At 41.9% G+C, this 18,756-nt stretch overlaps 1 protein-coding gene across 3 annotated transcripts in view; it reads right to left on the bottom strand.

Annotated features, from left to right (window-relative positions):
• The window catches only part of TAOK3 (TAO kinase 3), a 94,227-nt gene that overhangs the window by 27,716 nt on the left and 47,755 nt on the right, over positions 1-18,756 (bottom strand). For all 3 annotated transcript variants that reach the window (XM_074159845.1, XM_074159843.1, XM_074159844.1), the window contains 8 exons: positions 18,255-18,356; positions 17,735-17,780; positions 15,994-16,090; positions 12,300-12,413; positions 11,127-11,218; positions 8,957-9,050; positions 7,586-7,667; positions 1,822-1,989 (listed from right to left, as the gene is read on the bottom strand). In XM_074159845.1, coding sequence (XP_074015946.1) covers positions 1,822-1,989; positions 7,586-7,667; positions 8,957-9,050; positions 11,127-11,218; positions 12,300-12,413; positions 15,994-16,090; positions 17,735-17,780; positions 18,255-18,356 — 795 coding nt within the window. The remainder of the gene's footprint in view (positions 1-1,821; positions 1,990-7,585; positions 7,668-8,956; positions 9,051-11,126; positions 11,219-12,299; positions 12,414-15,993; positions 16,091-17,734; positions 17,781-18,254; positions 18,357-18,756) is intronic.

The raw sequence follows: 18,756 nt of genomic DNA, 5'->3' as shown, positions 1-18,756 counted from the left end.
AGCTGGCGTGTCCTGGCCTTCAAAGCAATCTTGGGGAGAATTACATTACAAATCAATTAACAGGATACTCATTTTGTTGGAAACCGACAGAAAGATAAAATTGACAGACTTGACAGATTTGTATTTGATTGTGGGATTATTTTTTAAGCCATCAGCAGATCATTCAGAGCTTGTGTAAGAGCACTTAAAATCCAAAATACAAGAGAATACTATTTTACAGAGCATATATGCACATGAGAATGAAAACATTTCCAAGATGCTTATATAAAGTTGCAGAAGATATAATATAATGAAGCATCTGAGAAGAGGACACGGCTATGTAATTAATGAATGTATATGCACAGGGGACAGAGATGAGGTTGCATGTGCAACCTTAACATTGACTTCTCGACTTGAATACTTTCCAAATGACCTTAACTTTCTGGCAAGAGCTCCGAGGAAAGCATTAGTAGTATTTGGAGTGTTAAAGGTTTGTAACGCTCCTTTTCCACCTTAGGAAGTCTAAGGTAGAAAAAGGAAACGTCTTGTGGCATTTATAGTTGAGCAGCTCCTGTTAACCAATTAAATAGGAACCGAAGAAAGTGCTATGTTTTCCTTTTGCTGCCGAGTTAGTGACACGAGCAACGCAACCTCCTTCCGTGGTACACAGCTCAGTGGTAAAACGCAGTGCAGAGCATGCTGTGCACATGCAGAGGGTGAGCTTCGTTAGAGTGTTAATTCTTAGAGGTACGATCTCTTTTCTTCCCCCTTTTTTTGAGAGGTGGGGACAGGAGTAACAGAAAATACATCTTGGAGTCAACTACTACCACACATCCCACTTAGCTGTAGAGTTTGGATCTGCTGAATAGTCCAGCGGGAAACACACTGCCCTCTCCCACCCTGTCACTCTCCTAATGGCTTTTCACACATCGGTAGACAAAGCTGGAAGGTTTCAGAGCAAAAATCTGACAAATCCCCCCTCTCCCTGCCCCAACAACTCAGCTCGAGGTTTAGAAGTTGGCTAGTTGGGTTAGAACTTCATAGCTTTAAACCAGAGCTCTAGTTCAAGCCTTAAAGGAACATTTGACATATACAACCCTCAAACCCAAGTCCCTGAATATATGCTGAGCTTGGGCAGCCCACCGCATATTATCTTGCTATATAAACGACAGCAAAAAGGAATACAAACAGCAATTTGTCTGTCAATATGTTTGGGGGTTTTTTTGTAGAGAACCAGTCACGGATTTATTTATCCAATGTGCCCACACCAAATTATATTACTTTCCATCCAATCTCATCAATCGAAAAATGACTGGTTTCCTTCTCTAAGCCACAGTTAGTGTCAATTATCATACACTGATTAAGTGGGTTGTTTATTATAAGATTTAAACTGAAGCTGAATTTTATGTCTTTAATATTTTTTTTTTCTTTAATACTGAAGAATTTAAAAAAAATAAGTCCTTGGACTTATTAAGCTTGGACTGTCAACAGCCCCTCCTTCACACAGGCATCTAGCCACTTTCTTTTCAGAGAATCTCCCTCCAAAAGAGTTTCTTCCCTAATGCTTCCAGAAGAAAAGCCATCATTTGGAAAAAAAAACACAAAAAAACAAAAATACAAAACCCAAAGCTTTAAAGTTGCCAATAAACGCACATCTAACACCAAGTAAAGGCTACTGTGACTCACTATCCTACATATATCTTTGCTGATCTAGACAATATTCCAACACCGTGGATTGCATCCCCACCTGGGCTGTGCTTGTTCAGCCCCTTTAAGCAGGAGGAACATCTCACTTGCCCTATTATTTGTAACAGCGCAAATGGGGTAACAAAATAAGTGTACCTCCTCCTCCTCTTGAGACTCGTTCAGCGGGCCGTTCCGCGTCTCTTGGAAAAGGATTTTCTTCATTTTCCGGTACTGAAGGTTATCCAACTCACGTACTGCATCTTTTGTCCTCTGTATGAGGTCTATTAGTACCCTTGGTGGTCGGTCTCGACGAACAAAATCGTGCTAAATTAAAGGAAATAAAACACAGTTTCAGACATGACACTAGTATGTTTGATGTAAACTCAGGGACTTTTCTAAAGAGGCACCTGAAATGCCAGTTCATGTTCAGTAATTGGTCTGTTCACATTCAATAATTAGTAATGCCCGTTATGAAAGACTCCAAACACTCGGCACTGAATACACCAACTGTGCTCGTCCAACAACCAAACTGATCACGCTACACACTACGAGTTTTGAAGCATAGGCTGCAAAACGCTTTGTCCAGAAGCCAGAAGATCTGCTTAAGCACAGAACTCCATTAAACACACAGTAGAGAGACAAAAATTACTACGTGAAACTCTTGTGTGTGTATAGGCTTGGAGTAGTGAGGTGAGGAGTGGATGGAGGGGTGCGAGACCTGCCTGACCCTTCGGAAGGTCTCTCTAGCCCTGACTCCCCCATTCACTCTTCTGTCTGAAGTTTGCACCATGGGCAGGTTTTCCAAGCTCTCCAGGCATCACAGCTCATTCGTTCCTTCCCAAACTCACTCGCTTGATGCGTACAAGGTAGTGCCACTTACAGTGCCACTTCAAGCCTGACAAAGGCATAGGACTTAAAAATGAACAAAAGGCATAAAGGACAAAGAGGAATCACTCCCGATTATGCAAGATTACCTACCTAAGCTACACGCAAAGGTTTATCCTGCATCTATCTATTCTGACTCATACATCAAACCAGGAAGAAGACTGCAAGGTTTATTTACACTTAGAGCATTTGTAGCAGAGCTAAAGTAAAATCAGGTTCTTACCTCCTCCCGCTAATAGAAGCACAGGTTTTAAGCGCAGACTTAATAAATTCTTCAATGGAATTTAAGTACATGATTAAAGGCTCTTCCCTGATTTATCAGATACTTTCTCCTGTACTGTACAACTTGCAGTAGAGTATGAAGCCTCACAGCTTTCCAATTAACCTTTGACTAAAAGTAGACAGTCCGAGTATACACTTGCCAAAATCCTACATGGAATCACTACAGTTGGGGACAGGGAAGAGCATCTCTGCCCTGGATGTGCTGCCATCCCTCAACTTCAAGAGCCGATACATTCAGCTGTAGTAACCAGTACATGAACCCCAGTCCTCAAAACAGGAGTCCTACGTACAAAAAAGTTGAAAGGAAGAGCTGATCTTTTTTTTAATTATTTGTAAATAAGCATGGACAGTATTGTGCCACGGGCGTATTTCTTGTTTTTTAATTGAATTCAAACTGTTGTGCATTTGAGTTTTGCTAATGGGGACAACTAATCATTTCACTACCAATTTTTTGCTAGTAATGATGGTGTTAATTTTTGAATTACAGCTAAAAGTTTTAAAATTCATTTCACATACAAGCAAAATTAATCATTTCTGCTCCTCAATGCAGATAGCTACCATTTATTCCTCTGTAAACAGCAACAATCTGCAGTTTATCCATGATTAGAAAAAGGGTAACCATTTTTATTTCATTATAGATGCTTTTTAGAAAGCAGCAATGCATTTGGAACAACAATCCTGAACTTAAATCCACCCTATATGTCGAATGTCTATTGTGCATTCTTTAGCAGTGCAAATACTCATGTCATGGGAAAGACTTTGTGCTTCACATTCAAGCACTTCTCAAATATCAGAACGCGGCCACACGGAAGCTGTAAGGCAGAAGCACAAAAGTGAAAACCAAAAGGCTCTCGCATAACGGCGATATAATTTTGACTGCTGACTTGCAATATCTGATTGTCTAAACTGCACATAAAAGATGTAGGCACCCTCTGTTAGGTACTCTGCAACTCTACGAAATAATGGCTGAAAGGACTTAATTTGTCTACTTTCTCCAAATTGCCAGAAAAAACCCCAAACAAACAACAAACCAAAAGGTCTCAAAGGGAGGAAGAGGTTTGTCTAAAGGCATGTACCGAGTTGCTGGTGGGTAACAGAACTCAAGTCTCTTGGGAATGCCACGCAAGCTGAGAAAAATAGGGACACAGTGTTTAAAATAAATTTTATAATTGCTTTTGATTTTAAAAGTGAAAAATATTAGTGGGATAGTTTGGGGTTTTTCATTTTTTATTTTTAATTTCAACTTTATTGTAATATCACTACAGCCATTTGCCTATTTTCACCTGCGATAGCGAATGGAAACTGAATTCATTCTCAAACACCTCATTTAAAATTCAGTTCTCTAAGAAAATGTGGTGACCAAAAATTTGCTCTATCCCTGCTTACTGTACAGAAGTGAAAAACCCTAGAACCCACAGAAATGTCTTCAATCTTATAATTTAACAGGCTTCAGGGAGAGGTACTGCAGGAAGGAACATCTAGGGGACTGTTCTGAAAGTCTAAAACCAAATAAAAAGACTGAATATACACGACTTAAGAACAGGATCTCAGCTCCAGCTGTTTGTACCGACTCCAACCGAAGGTACTCATGAAATCACATCCTTCAATGAACTCACACGATTCCTAGAGAGCGGAAAGGCTGCCAATCCCCATGAATGAATCATTCTGAAACCCACAACGTAAACCTATTAGCTGGGCAGAGGATTGTCAGGGTGCTGCAAGCAGAACCGGAGAACAAAACGCTGGGTTTGTGCCACAGCACCAATGTATAGCAGGGAAAAAATAAATAAATATATATATATATAGCGGGCACTGAAGAGAGAGCACAAGCAAGCTTGTTCATCAGCCTTTACCTGGAGAGTAAAGGCAGGAGGGTTAAATATTCTACATGGTCCAGGCTCAAAGCCAGGACAGAAGGGAGTGCAAATCTGGCTGCTCCTTAAAGAGCACAGGGTCTGGATTTCTCTCCTCAAGAACCAAAAGGCTCAGAAACATCCATGAGGATGTATTTTACTGAGCTGAAAGAGTAACCAGAGAAGCCATAAAACAAAGGCTGAATGGTAGCCCTAGAACAAAAAAAAAAAAAAAAAAAACCCCACCAAAAAAAATCCGCATGAAAAGGCTGTCAGGTAGCCACAGAGCAGCAATCTAACCTGCTGTGGAAATTAAACAACTAGCAAGTCCTCTGCTCAAGTATTTAAGGAAGAACCGAGTCCTGTTTCCCTGGCACGGGACAGCAGTGTGCCGTGCAGTTCTCACCAGCATCTACGTACAGCAACCAGAGGGATAGCAGGGCCACGAAGCAATTTTAAAGAAAGGAAATACTTAAAATTAAAAAAAAAAAACTGATGGAAAAGGGGCTGGACGGGATTTCACACATCCTGACCCTCTAACTGAGGGCTGCTCCTCAACTTCCCAAACACAAAGCCCCTGAAGCTATGAGCAATTCTTATACTTCTGTAAACCGAAATCCAGTGACTTAAACTGGGACTGATTCATGATTCACTGACAAACCTCTGGCAAACTCTGGACACATCACTCCCAGCACAGGTCCCCCTCCTACACGCTCCTGGCAATTACGAACCTGTACAAGGCACTTCCAAAATGATACAGTTATTTCCAAAACAAGTCCTAATTAATTGGGTATAGAAACTATTAAAGGGATATAAACAACTTTGGGTTTGATGGTTTGATTAGGGCAAGAAGTTAACCTAGAAGTAGCACGAACAGGATAAGCCTAACAGCTAAGTATGATGCACAAATATAGAAAAGAAGCAAATGCGTTACAAGATGTTAATGAATCAGCAGGAATTGGTCAAAACTCATCCAGGACAAAGAAATGATTGGATAACAGACCAGAAACATGGATAGAAATACAACGCTGCACAATGAGAGACAGAGGCTGAAAAAAGTGATGCCTGGAAAAACACAATTAAAAAAATAGTATGTTTGGTAAGCAAAAATACAAGGAGGCATCTATAGCTGGCACTAATTAATAAATTTGTCTTATGCAGCAGGCAGCAGTCAGAAGAAGCCAGGATCACAATCTCCAACTGTAACCCCACAGAGAACCAGCCTTTCCCAGCTCCCACCAACCACACCTGGATTAACAAACACTTCACAGGATGTACGTTAGTGCCAGAAAGGCCCATCCAGCCAGAGCAACTTCAGACAAAAAACCCCAAACCAAAAAGTGGATCAGGGAGGCCCAAATGAATGATTTACAACACAGCAAAACCAGGAGCTGAACTGAGATCAGGCAGAAAGATCACGAAAAGATGCATATTCAAAAGGTATCAACCGCTAAAGAATTAATCGTGCTCCCATTAGCATTACTAGAGAAAAAAGGTCAAGATAACCTTCCTGAACTTCATCTGCGTCAAAAAAATAAAAACAAGACGTTTCAGAGAACCCCACACAGAACAACCCTGCTCCAACCAAGAGATAAACGTAGGTCATCCAGTCTCTTTCCACCTCTAATACCCACATTCCTTTAAATAATCAGCCACTATCTGTAAATCTTTATTAAGAGCTCAATCCTCTGATCATGTGGAGTATAATTCTCAAAGCACTATCAGCTCTGCAGATTTGCTATTGCCTGTGCATCTTAGGAAGGGAAGACTGGTTAAGTCTAGATTTTGAGTAGCAATTAAAATGGATTTTTAGATTTTCTGTCACTTCCACAGAGAAAGCCTGTAGCAAATTGCAAGCCTTAAATCTTCCTGAAATTGCATATAAGCTTAGGAGCAAGTATTGCCTGTTACACAACAGAAAAATAACATTTTTCCTTACTGAAGACGACAAAAAAAGAGTATCAGCAAGTTATCAGTTACATTACTTTACACAAAAATGTGTAACTGCTCCAAAAAGGTCTTCGCTTTCACACATTGCACCGCATTACAGGTTTCCCATTCCCTCTGCCCGTATTTAGAGGGTGAACAGGGCTGTTTCCAGTTTGCTCCCTCGTTTCTGCCTGCTCTCTCAGAGACCACATAGTGCAGCCCGGTCACAGCTCAGGGCATTGCACTGACACCACTAAACAGCAGAGAGGCTGCTGAAAATCCCTGCTTCATCAAAGCAGTGGGAAACATGCTCTTAAGTCCTGCCCACACAGAAAACTATTGGGTGGAATTCACTTCTGCAGCACAGATTTCACTGACCCAGCTCTGGACCTGTTTGACCTTGGTAACACTTTTGGTTAAAATACATACAGCATTGTCTTGGGAAAATAATTATTAAAAAAATAAAAATTAAGAAAAAATTCTTCTATCCCCCCCCTGCTGACAGGTCCTTCCTTCAGCTAAAAAACTTGTTACTCACACCACTATCCCACGAGGTCTGCAAGTTCTCCAACGCAGATGTAAGCTCTGCAGAGCTCTGGGGTATAAGAGGAACAGGGTGCTGGGCTGCTCCCCCAAATAACTCCTCACTCCACAGCATAACTGCTTCACCACAAAACCTACCTCCACTTTACTCTAGTAGTACCTCTCCTTTACTCCAGGAGTTCAACTCTTGAGCATCATGTTACAAAGAGAATTGTGACTGACATAACACACAAAGTCAGGAAACAAAGTTAAACAGCCTAAAATACTCTTTAGAAGACCCCCAAACTCTATTGATTCAGGCAAGAGCAAAACCAACAATTTTTTTTTTTTTTTTTTAAAAAGGGCAAATATTTGTTCACCATCTTTAGAATTCTCTTGGTAGACAAACAGATTTTTCCCAAACTTCTGAAAAAGATTTGAAAAATTACCCGTAACAGATCTGTTGATGACGGCCTTTCCTGAGGTATTTTCTGTAAGCAGTAATCAACAAATCCCCTAAAGGAGTCTGACCTGCAAATCAAAAAAAAAAAAAAAGCTCTAAACGAAAAAGAAGCTTAGATTCTGGAATACATGCAGATTCATTAGTGCAAAGCAAGAAAACCTTGACTAATTTGTTCTTAAGTTCTGGGGCAGAGAAATTAACTGGACTTTTCCAAATTCCAAGTGAGTTGATCCCACCAGTTCTTCCATGGACACGATTATCCCCTACCACAAACTGAAAATCAAGCAAGAACTATGTGTACCAGTCACTATTTTCAATTTTACTTCAACTTCTTAAAAACAGAGGACAACGAGACTATTGGTAAGTCCAGAAAGGCACTCTTGAAGCCAGCTGATGAAATGGCTCTCTAGAAGCTTCCCATCATCTGTAACCCCGACTCCGCCAAGCACCTTGATACAATGCTTAGTTCAACAAAACTCTGGGTTATATATGAGCAAACAGGTGACTATAAACAAGCTGCTTGCTATCAAGAGCAGCGATTCCCATGCTGCAGTCACAAGTTGTCTCCACTCTGCACTGCAAGTTCTGCACAGAAGAACATGGGGATCAGCATGCAGGTGTGAGATCAAGTTCTTTCAGTCTTGAAAAATGGACAAAACAGGGATGATGAAATGAGGAAACTGGACTGGAGTATTTTTATGCTCCTTAAGTGCCCAGCAGTGTAAGCGAGGGATTCTCACACGTCTCCAGAAGATGTTGTTTGAAGTCATCTGTGGACTCAGCCAAGCATCACTCAATAGCTACAGCCCACTCTTGGGGACAGGAAACAGGGTCACACCATTGCTCCCACAGAATAACACGGCATTCTTGTATCAAAGCTCAGATTCAGGACCAAGCCTGTAGCACGGGGAGTATTTACTGGCCACAGAGCTCTGATGACTTTTGAAGTCACTTACTGAAAATAAATTTAATTACCTCTATATTCTGTCTACTTCTCCCCTCCCTTTCTCCACACTTCAGGTGCACTACAATGCTAACAATTCTTCTGTCAGGGATCTTTTGCAGCTGGAAACTTTGCTGATGCCGAGCTACAGCTGGCTTAACGCATCTAAGAATATTTTAATTCCTACAGCATCTACAGCCCCATAATTAACACCTCCACACGTTTAGATTGTAGAACAGCCAAAGTGACAGAAGGTCAAAATTGAGCCTGCCTACACAGGAGCATTATTGGAGAACGCAGTCAAATCACTACGTTGCAACAAACACTTTTCTTGTCAGACTTTAACCATGCGGATAGAGTGTCGCAGAGCATAAAAAAAAGAATTTAAAAAGAAACTGGTAATAGCTCTCTTACCATTCATTTGACTGTAACGTAGGGGAATCATTCTGGGCTATGTGATATAAGGCACTCATTGCATTCATGTTGAAAAGTGGAGGCTTCCTTTCAGCTAGAAAGAGAAGAGAAAGGTGTGATAAGGCAGTCTGGAAAGAAAAGGAGAAAGATACGGAAGTATGAGCAGGGTTTTCACTGGTAAATCAATAGTTCATTACTGTCCTCAACACGTTTAAGGTATTATTTTAATATTCTAGGTTAGACCAGGACAATCACGCAAGGAAAGCTGTTATTCACCTGAAGAGGGGATGACGAAATCCAAAGAGAACAGGATGCAAATTATAAGGTAAATTTTCCAGTAAATTTTACCTTATCTGCAACATTTCACACCAGACGTGCCACGGTAAAATCAGCAGCAGCTGACTAAAACACAGCTTAGACATATAGCATGTCAGGGCTAGGAAATGTATGTGTTAATCCCTATAGATCTTTGATGCCCTGCTGTAGCATCTGCATTAAGGGAAAAGGGTGGCTGCCCGTTTCATCTGCCACTGGCAGCCACCTGCAAGCATGACAGTTTGCCAAATTCACTTGCCAGATGTGTCATTAACTCCCCCTAACTAAAATTCTTCCAAGTCCTCGCACCGAGAGGACGCCTTCCTACCAGCCCCTGACCTTCTAGGAGCACAGCAGATCTCACACAGAAATTGAGAAAGGCCAGTTTTCACCACCACCTAGGGTCAGTCATGGCAATCAACCCATGATGCCCAGAGTTTTAAGTTCGCGTCAGGTCAGAGCAATCACCTGCCCTTCACATGCAGCATGCATGCAAACCACCGCATTTTCTCTCCTTTAAACACTACTTACTTTCTCGTACACAAGAAATTAAGCCATCAGCATTCAAAGAAAACCAAGTGGTGCTCAGACAGAGATTTCCTCCCACTGCTACCTGACCCCATGCTCAGCTATGGAATCATGCAAAGGCAAAGCTCAAACTTTAAAAAAGTTTATTACTTCTCAAAAGAGTAATATTAAAAAATCCAAACTCAGGTTCTTGACTGAAAAGCTCCATAGAAATTCTAGTATCAAGACTCAGTGCCCACATAGGGTAGTGTAGTATCTGTTCTACCACTGTGATTTACTTCTTGAGAGGCCGTAATTAGTCTAAATTCCACACAAGAGGTGCTTAGCAAGAGCCTTCCTCCCACCACTACCTGACCCCATGTTCAGATACCAAATCATGCAAAAGCAAAGCTCAAACTTTAAAAAAAAAAAGTGACCGTGTGGAAGAACAGAAGTCTAGAACTTCTGATTTTTGCATTCTTTATACCAAAATACAGATTATGTCAGCAAGGCTTTAGTGCTGGCACATGAAATACAACACTGGCAGTTACTAGTCATTTACACCATTACCATCTCCATATTGGAGTCAACATTTCTTCCCATTCTGTCCCCCTTTTCGTTATCTCATCTATATTTCTGCTGATTAAACATTTATAAATAACGTTTTCAGTGAACTTGCCCTCACAGTAAGTTCTTGATGTCCTGCTGTCAAATAATAATCCGTATCAGGAGCATCTTCACAAATAATCTACCCAGCGCATGCAATGTCAATGTTCAAACTCAAAGTGCACACGTGTGCTCTGTATACCTGCCATCACATCTACATCTGCTTCAGGCTGTGTGGCTGCGTATCATTTGCCCTTTGCAGTGCAAACCCTTTTCTTCTCATGTAAAGAACCTGTCCACGTTGATTCGTGTCACAAACTTTCAGCTGAGATTGAAGATTTTTGTTTCAGAGAGTGGGGAAGTAAGAAGAATTGAAAATTAAATGTAGGTCCCTTCTGGCACAATTCTTAGGACACCAGGTCCCTTGACATAACTGTCTCAAAATCCAGCTTGAAAAATACAGACTAGAAACCATAGTTTCTTCTCACACAAGACTAGAATCCTCTACTTACTGAGGGAATAACTGAGCACACCAGATTAACATTAAAGCACAGCAGTGGATTGTTCCTGATCTACCAGTGAGTAAGAGATTTAACTCAACTGTCAGTGGTTTCCAAGTCAGGCTTCTTAAAGAAAAAAATCCAAACTTATGTGGAATAAGGATCTTCCATTTTTTTCAGGACTTCCTAATAAATATTGCAGACAGTTAATTATTCATCTCAGCTGCCAAGTATTTACTCACCTAACTCAATACACGTGATCCCAAGAGACCAGACATCCACCTTTCCATCATACTGTCCCTCGTCCATAGCGAGGATCACCTCTGGTGCCATCCTACCAACCACAATGCAAAACATGCAGGTTAGGGGATACAAATCGTGACTCTTGGCACACAGCTTGAAATGAGACAGCTTCGTTATCTTCAGCAGCACAGGGGACCAGAACTCAAAGAGCCAGCATGGAGCTGAGGAAAGCCATGCTGAAATGAAATGATGCTTGCCTGCACTAGCAGCTCTTCCAAGAGGCAATTTAAGAAAGGAAAGTAAATTAAGAGGCCAACCTGATCATCTTGCTGTTAGCGCAACATGCTGGCACGTGGGAGACCCACACCAATCTCCAAGGCATTGTACCTGCAGGCAGACAGCAAGGGCTGGGAGAGTCCTAAAGGCACAGCTTGCACTCTCACCAGAGATGGGGGGTTTCTCCTGGCACACCAGGAGAATTTCCAAGCAGGTAGAGGCAGCCTGTGAACTTAGCTATGAAAGGAACAGGGAAATCCGGAAGAGTAGGGAAATACAGTGGTCCAGCATAAATGGATGAGTGGAGGAAAAAGAAGCAGCGGGCCCAGCCTGCAAAAATTCAGCCTGTTTAACTTCTGCTCTTCAAAGATGAAGCAGGCTTCCTGCCAAACGGACTTGTTCAGAGGTTGGGCGATGGGTGACCTCCCATCAATGCCCGGGGCCTCTGCCACAAAAATAAGTGGAGCATAAAGCTATGCTGGTCCACTCTGTTAGGAATGCCAAGCAACTCAAGTGACCCTTAAACAAGTTTCTTCAAAACAGACTTTAAGTAGCTGTGTGACTCCCAGTCTGCATGGCCAGCTTAGCAGGATTCCCTTGCTCCATGTGGCTGCCTTAGTTCCAGTACCTATGGCAAGCGTTAATAATTTTTAAGCCAATGGCATTATAAGAGTCAAAACATTAACTGGTGTCATCATTTCAAAGCACTGCACAGCCTACCTCTACTCATGGGCACCGAGAAAGAACGCATTTCCTGGACGGCTGGACACAGGGATTTTAAGAAAACCTCTTGGTTAATAAAAGATTTTTATGCCAGGTATTATTTTCAGATTGTGAAACGCTGGAGGAAGAGAGCAGGCTTATTAAAGGCCTGAAGTATTGCAGGCTTTACTCACCAGTAAGGCGTCCCCACGAAAGAATTGGCAGGGGAGACTATAGATGCAGACCCAAAGTCAGCTAGTTTCACTTGACCTGGTTCTGTTAGAAGAATATTTCCAGCTTTAATATCCCTTTAAAAGAAAAAAAGAAAAGTATACTTCTGGTTACAGTAGAATCACTTTCAAAAATTTACAAACACACAGAAGTCCACTAACGTTTTCTCAATTAAACATTCATAAAAACCTGAGAATATTTAGAAATCTACTATTATGGAAAGCAAGAGAAATCAAATATGTGGCTTTTTTGGGAATGGAAATCTGGCTGCACCCAGAAAGGGCAGGGAGTGAGGGACAAGAAGAGGAGATGAGCCATGGCTGCAAGGCTGAGGCTCCAAACTGAGATCCAGGAGAGATGTATCCTAATACCCAGCTGTGACACCTTAAACAATACCACATATGTTATTTTCATCTTTCAAATGCCCCAGGCTCCCTTACCTTATCCTTCCTACAACTCTGTGATAATCCATACATTTAGGAGATTAACCCTGATGAAGGTACTGCAATACAAAAGCACTGCATACCCAAGACACATTCAACACCTTTGGTACCATAAATTTCTGAAGTCCAGCAGTAAGTGGGTTAATTCCAAATTAACTGCCCATGAAATGCTGAGAAAGGTTAACTCAATTTGCATACCTTCCAAGGCACTCGGCAAAGACCCTGTTCAAAGTTGGGGAAGAACTCACCTAAGCACCATTTACTTTTATACCTAGGAATTTGGCAGACTTGTCTGTTATACCTGAAATATTTTTTTTCTTCCACCCATCTGACAGAAAAGGAGGAGGACTGCTTTAAGAAATTCCGGTCTACTTACACATTGCCAGCTGAAAATCACAATATAATGAAAGTTCCTTAAAACCCTGATAGAGCACTTCAATGACAATGGGAAAACTGCACATTAGATATGCAGCAGATGCCTTTACACGGGCAAAGCTATTTGCTTTTGCAAAAGCAGACCCTCAATGTAAATGGGGCAGGTGTAAGGGATCCCCATCAGCCAGGCTGTATATACCATAGGGTCTGCAATGTCTCTTTGCCATGTCTTCAAAAAATATCATGTTTTTTATACAAGAAACGCATCGAGAAAATATCAGCTTTCCTTATCTGGTGTTCAAATATTAAGTCCTTAAACACCAAAGCCACTTACCGGTAGCATTAGACCTCCAACACAAACAAGCTACTGAGGACTGTCAAACACAATCAAACTCCGATTCCAAAAACTAAGCTAATTAGATAAATGGGAAGGGAAACAAGGCTATCTTGTATTTGCTGCACAGAAAAAGCATACACTGAATGACTGTCCAACAGTTGAAGCATAATGATTTGTGCATCAAATACAACTCCAGTATCACTGTAGACCCAGAGCACAGGCAAGCTGAAAGATTCTTTAAATTTAGCGTGACGCAAGCGCTGGTGAGATGCCTTGGTCTCCACGGGGCAGCCCCCAGGACAGGCAAAGCTGGGGTAGAGAGAACCACAGAGACAGAAATTCACTTCCAGTATTTCAGCGGCAGAGGTGGAGTCAGAACCTCTATTCTCCCATTCCCAGGACAGTATCACTTCAAAACTAGTACGTGATACTCAGAAACACACCCTGATGTGTCTTCATGTTTTGGGGCTACACATCTGTCACTTCTGCTGGAGGACAAGGGCTTAAGATGTCTCATATGTGCAAGAACACACACCTCCAAAGTACAAAAGAGCCAGCCGAGGCTGTTCTCTTTGCCATCATCTCCACTGTGACCTTCAACATACAACAGTCAACAGGGGACTTGGCGGCCACGTTAGGTATCAAACGTATTTGCTAACTTAGGTTTGCCTCGTGCCTGCAATTAAACAGAAAATCATCTCATCCTTTGCCACCCCACAGCGTGTGAGGTTAGAACTAACTGGCAGCAGAGATGCTCAGAGATCTCAGGAGGTGAGATGAGAGACTTGCTTTGTCCTGCATCTCCACAAGGTGTCCCTCCATTCTAGGTCACGCTCGTCGTGCCTTCCTTGCTGTGGGACAGGGAAACCACAGCTGTCCCACCTGCCAGCTTTGATCCCTTCACTCTGCATTTGCTTTAGTTTCCTCGGCACCACTGGAACTTGTCCTAGCAGAGACGAGCACGGGGGTTTGGCTCCCCTGTAGCTGTGTCCATCAGCACAGCACTCCTCATTGCCGAGCAATCAAGCCAGGAAACGGCACTCTGTCACCTCTCCTTTTTAAGGTACAACATCTATCAGAAAACTAGAAATCTCTTGATGGTCCTCTTCTGGGAGAGAAGACTTGCCTTCCTATCTCAGAAGTTATAAGGCAGAATATCTCCTGCTAAAAAAAACCCAGCTAGATAGGAAAGACCTGCACGGTGCTTCTAGCAGTAACTTCCAACAGCAAAGTAACTTTTTCCAGGTTTGAAAGAGAAATAACCAGCTTTGTTCTTGCTATGCAATAAGCACACCAACAGAAAGCTCACACACAGAGGCTCATGTTCAGTAAGTGAAACCGCTGAATTTACAACACAATAATTTGCACCATGTTACAAAGTCTTAATGAGTATCGAGAAAAACTAATTCTCAATAGTATCCATACAGCAAGTCATTTACTATAACTAAGAATTCAATGCACTTTGAAAGCACACAAAATATTTCAGAAGAGGTATTTTTATGCTCAAATACAGGCCTATATGCAAAGGGGTGTTCATCTTATTTTCATTTAATAAATTGGCATTCATGCTTTAATTAATATTTTACTTAGATATGATTTAATAACCATGTGTAGATATGCCCCAAATAGTTATTCTAACAAGTGACAAATAATTCCTGTCTCTGTAAAAATCCCTCACTGTCTCAGCCTCAGATACACTGATTTTCTGTGCAAAGCTTGCCAGGAGACTACAATGAGGCTTTTAGCCCCATAAATCAGCCTCAAGCTGCTTCATTCTGATGACTCCCCACTCATTACACTAATCTAGTTCTCACCCATTTCACAAGTCCCTGACATACCAGTAGTACCCAAAATTAGAAAAAAAAAAAAAAAAACATAAAATGAGAACATGCAACATTGTTGACAAATGAGTCAAAAAAAAAAATCCAAACTCCTGAAAAATACCACATTATGAAAGACAGATCCATGCTGCATCCACAAGCATGTTACAAAATCTTCCTCTGCCTGTGTGCTCCAATTTCTCCTAAGGTGGTTTTACCCCTGACTTATGCTTTCATTGACTGATTTATGAAAGTATAAAGTTTTCCTTACTCATATGTAAAAAATTCTCACACTCTCTAGTCTTAAAAATAGTCTACCTCTATCTCCCCACTTTATTTGGTAAATTTACGTTGGTATTTTCCTCTCAGTGTTTACTGCCAACATTCAGGTATATTCTCCGTTAGCAGGGTCTGCAAAGAAAAATTGCTAACAGGGAAGAAGATTCAGCACAGGATATAGCCACATAAAATTATTTCAACCAAAAAAAAAAATGCACTCCTTCACAGCCAACAGCTTTTATTTATACATCGACCTTGGCATTAGAAGTACCGATATATCCAGTAGAGAAAGTTTTGGTAGAATAACCTTTACCAAAGTTGGTTAAACACAGCAAAGCCATTTTGAGACTCCAGACAGCAGAAGATGGAAGGACACCCAAGCAGCCCCGAGCTCTGGCCTTACCTATGAATCTTACAGTGAGAGTGCAGGTAGGCCAGCCCCTGCAAGGCACCGTGGGTGATGGCAGCAATCTCCACTTCCTGAAGTGGTTTCTTGTGAACTAGGGGGAAGAAAAAAAAAAAAAAAATCAAGAAAAAACATAAGAGGGTAAGTGGGAGCTTTTCCTGAGAAAGCACTTTTAAAGGGAAGCTATGAGGTGGACATCATCTTCATCGCACTGGTCTCCTATGGCCTGATGGCCATTAGCAGCTCTTTGTCTATGCGTAGTCTGTGCATGTACTTCATGTCACAGGAAACCGTATTTTTCTTCCCATTTCTGCTAGAGCCAACAAGCTACTGTTAACACCAGGAGAGATGTCTGAGTGCAGCTTGCCAAATGTATTTGAAATACTCATTTGGTCCTTAGCAAGGAAAACTTGCCACTTTTTTCCCCAATAGACAAAACCCAGGAAAATGAGGAATACCAGCTATAAAGACACCCCAAAGCACATTCCATAGATCCCTAAATATGACCAGCATGTGCCCTTGGCTGACCGTGTCTTAGATACAAAAGATACGGCCCACAAAGAGTACTAGGTTTTGTGAAGTTAGGCTTAGATTCCCTGTTCCTCTGCAGGTGCTGCTGTTCTAGTTTTGAGGTCATATCAGTCTCCTGTTCTACGAAAGCATCTGTGACTATTCCTACCAACTGCAAGACAAGGACAAAGGTGATCTCTGCAGGTTGTAGTTATGGATATTCAGCAAACAGGCAGTCTGCTTCAGTCATCAAGAAGGCACAAACCGCAGGAACATAGCTATATACATTTAGGGGCTGACCTGCTGGAAAGCAGCTCTGAGGAAAAAGACCTGGGAGTCCTAGTGAACAACAGGATGACCATGAGCCAGCAATGTGCCCTTGTGGCCAAGAAGGCCAATGGCATGCTGGGGTGCATCAGGAAGAGTGTGACCAGCAGGTCGAGGAAGGTCATCCTGCCCCTCTGCTCTGCCCTGGGGAGGCCCCATCTGGAGTACTGGGTCCAGTTCTGGGCTCCCCAGTTCAAGAAGGACAGGGAACTGCTGCAGAGGGTACAGCAGAGGGCTACAAAGATGATGAGGGGCCTGGAGTATCTCTCTTAAGAGGAAAGGCTGAGGGACTTGGGTCCTTTTAGTCTGGAAAGACGACTGATGGGGGGTCTGATCAATGCCTATAAATACTTAAAGGGTGGGTGTCAAGAGGAAGGGGCCAGTCTTTTTCCAACGGTGCCCAGTGACAGGACAAGAGGTAACAGGCACAAACTTGAACGTAAGAAGTTTCATCTAAACATGAGGAGGAACTTCTTCACTTTGGGAGTGGCAGAGCCCTGGAAGAGGCTGCCCAGGGAGATGGTGGAGTCTCCTTCTCTGGAGATGTTCAAAAGCCACCTGGACACATTCCTGTGCAGCCTGCTGTAGGAGGACCTTCTCTGGCAGGAGGGTTGGACTAGGTGATCTCCAGAGGTCCCTTCCAACCCCATATCATTCTGTGATTTATACCTTCATTTTACAATATATAAACGTACATGCCAACTATGCATAGCACTGGCCTCCTGGGAAAGTCTCAGCTCACCCTTGGTGTCGTGAACACCAGCTACAGAATGGAGCAGGACAGACAGACCACCCCTACCATCTGCAAAATACCCATCTGTGAGAAAACAGCCTCCTGCTATACTCAGAAGTGGCACTAGCAAAAAGGAAAAAAAAAAAAGAGAGACTATAGAAAACTTACCCTCTAGCAAATCAGAGGCTGATCCTAAACAGTACTCCATAACCAACTGCAAGAAAAAAAAAACAAACATGTTTAAATAATAAGGTAGACACTCCCCCACAGCTACTACTGGAATGGCTGAGAAACCATAGAAGCAAGTAAAACCCTAAGCTGCAAGAAATGCAATAAGCCATGAACAAAATAAAAGGCTCAGAACATCCCAGCAATGTCCAGATATTTCATTGTTGTAAAGATTTAGGCACTGAGAAGTTTGTAGGGAGATCCTGTAGAGGATGTTCCATAATAATTGTTTAATTTGCAGGAACACAGAGGCCTGCCTTGGAGAAGCAGGGATTTATCCCAATGTCCTAAATAACTATTTCCTTTAAATTACCTGGAAGCTTCTTCAGATGAAAGGTACTACAGGCAGCACAGGATGAATATGGCTGCACGTAAATACACTGCGTGTACTGAATATTTGATTACTGTACCATACATTTTCTGTTCACAAAGCCCGCTAAACGCCACATCACTCACTCACCCACGCCGTATGCTCTTTCAGGTAACAGCCCTTATACTCTATGGTGTTGGGGTGCTTCAGCTGTTGTAGAAACTTGACTTCTTTGATGATATCCTGCCATTTCTAATTAAAAAAAAAAAAAGAAAAAAGGTACAAATACATTTATCTGCTTAATTCCCTACATACCCTCATAAGCCACACACTGTAAGCACAGTCTGAAAAGCAGCCATAAAATGTGAAGACAGTAAGAGTCAAAAGCACAACTGTACACAACTGAAGTTGTCTGGATCTCTATTGCATTAAGACCTCCCCAATACATATTTAAATAGTTTGAAGATTGAAATACTTTTTTTTTCCTCCTTATTTTATCTGCAATATATTTTATTTAAAGTATTGCTACTGTTTCTCTTATTGAACTGTCCAGTGGTCTCAAACTTAGTACAAAACCCATCTGCCCCAGAAGAGACACCACCACCTACAGTACATGCCACAGACAGTAACAGTTCGCTGTTGGCTTCCTTCT

The sequence above is a fragment of the Numenius arquata genome, chromosome 16 (assembly GCF_964106895.1).
Source record: "Numenius arquata chromosome 16, bNumArq3.hap1.1, whole genome shotgun sequence".
In the NCBI taxonomy this organism is placed as follows: Eukaryota; Metazoa; Chordata; class Aves; order Charadriiformes; family Scolopacidae; genus Numenius; species Numenius arquata.
The sequence above is the reverse complement of the archived record's forward strand: the minus strand, read 5'-3'. Positions and strand labels throughout refer to the sequence as shown.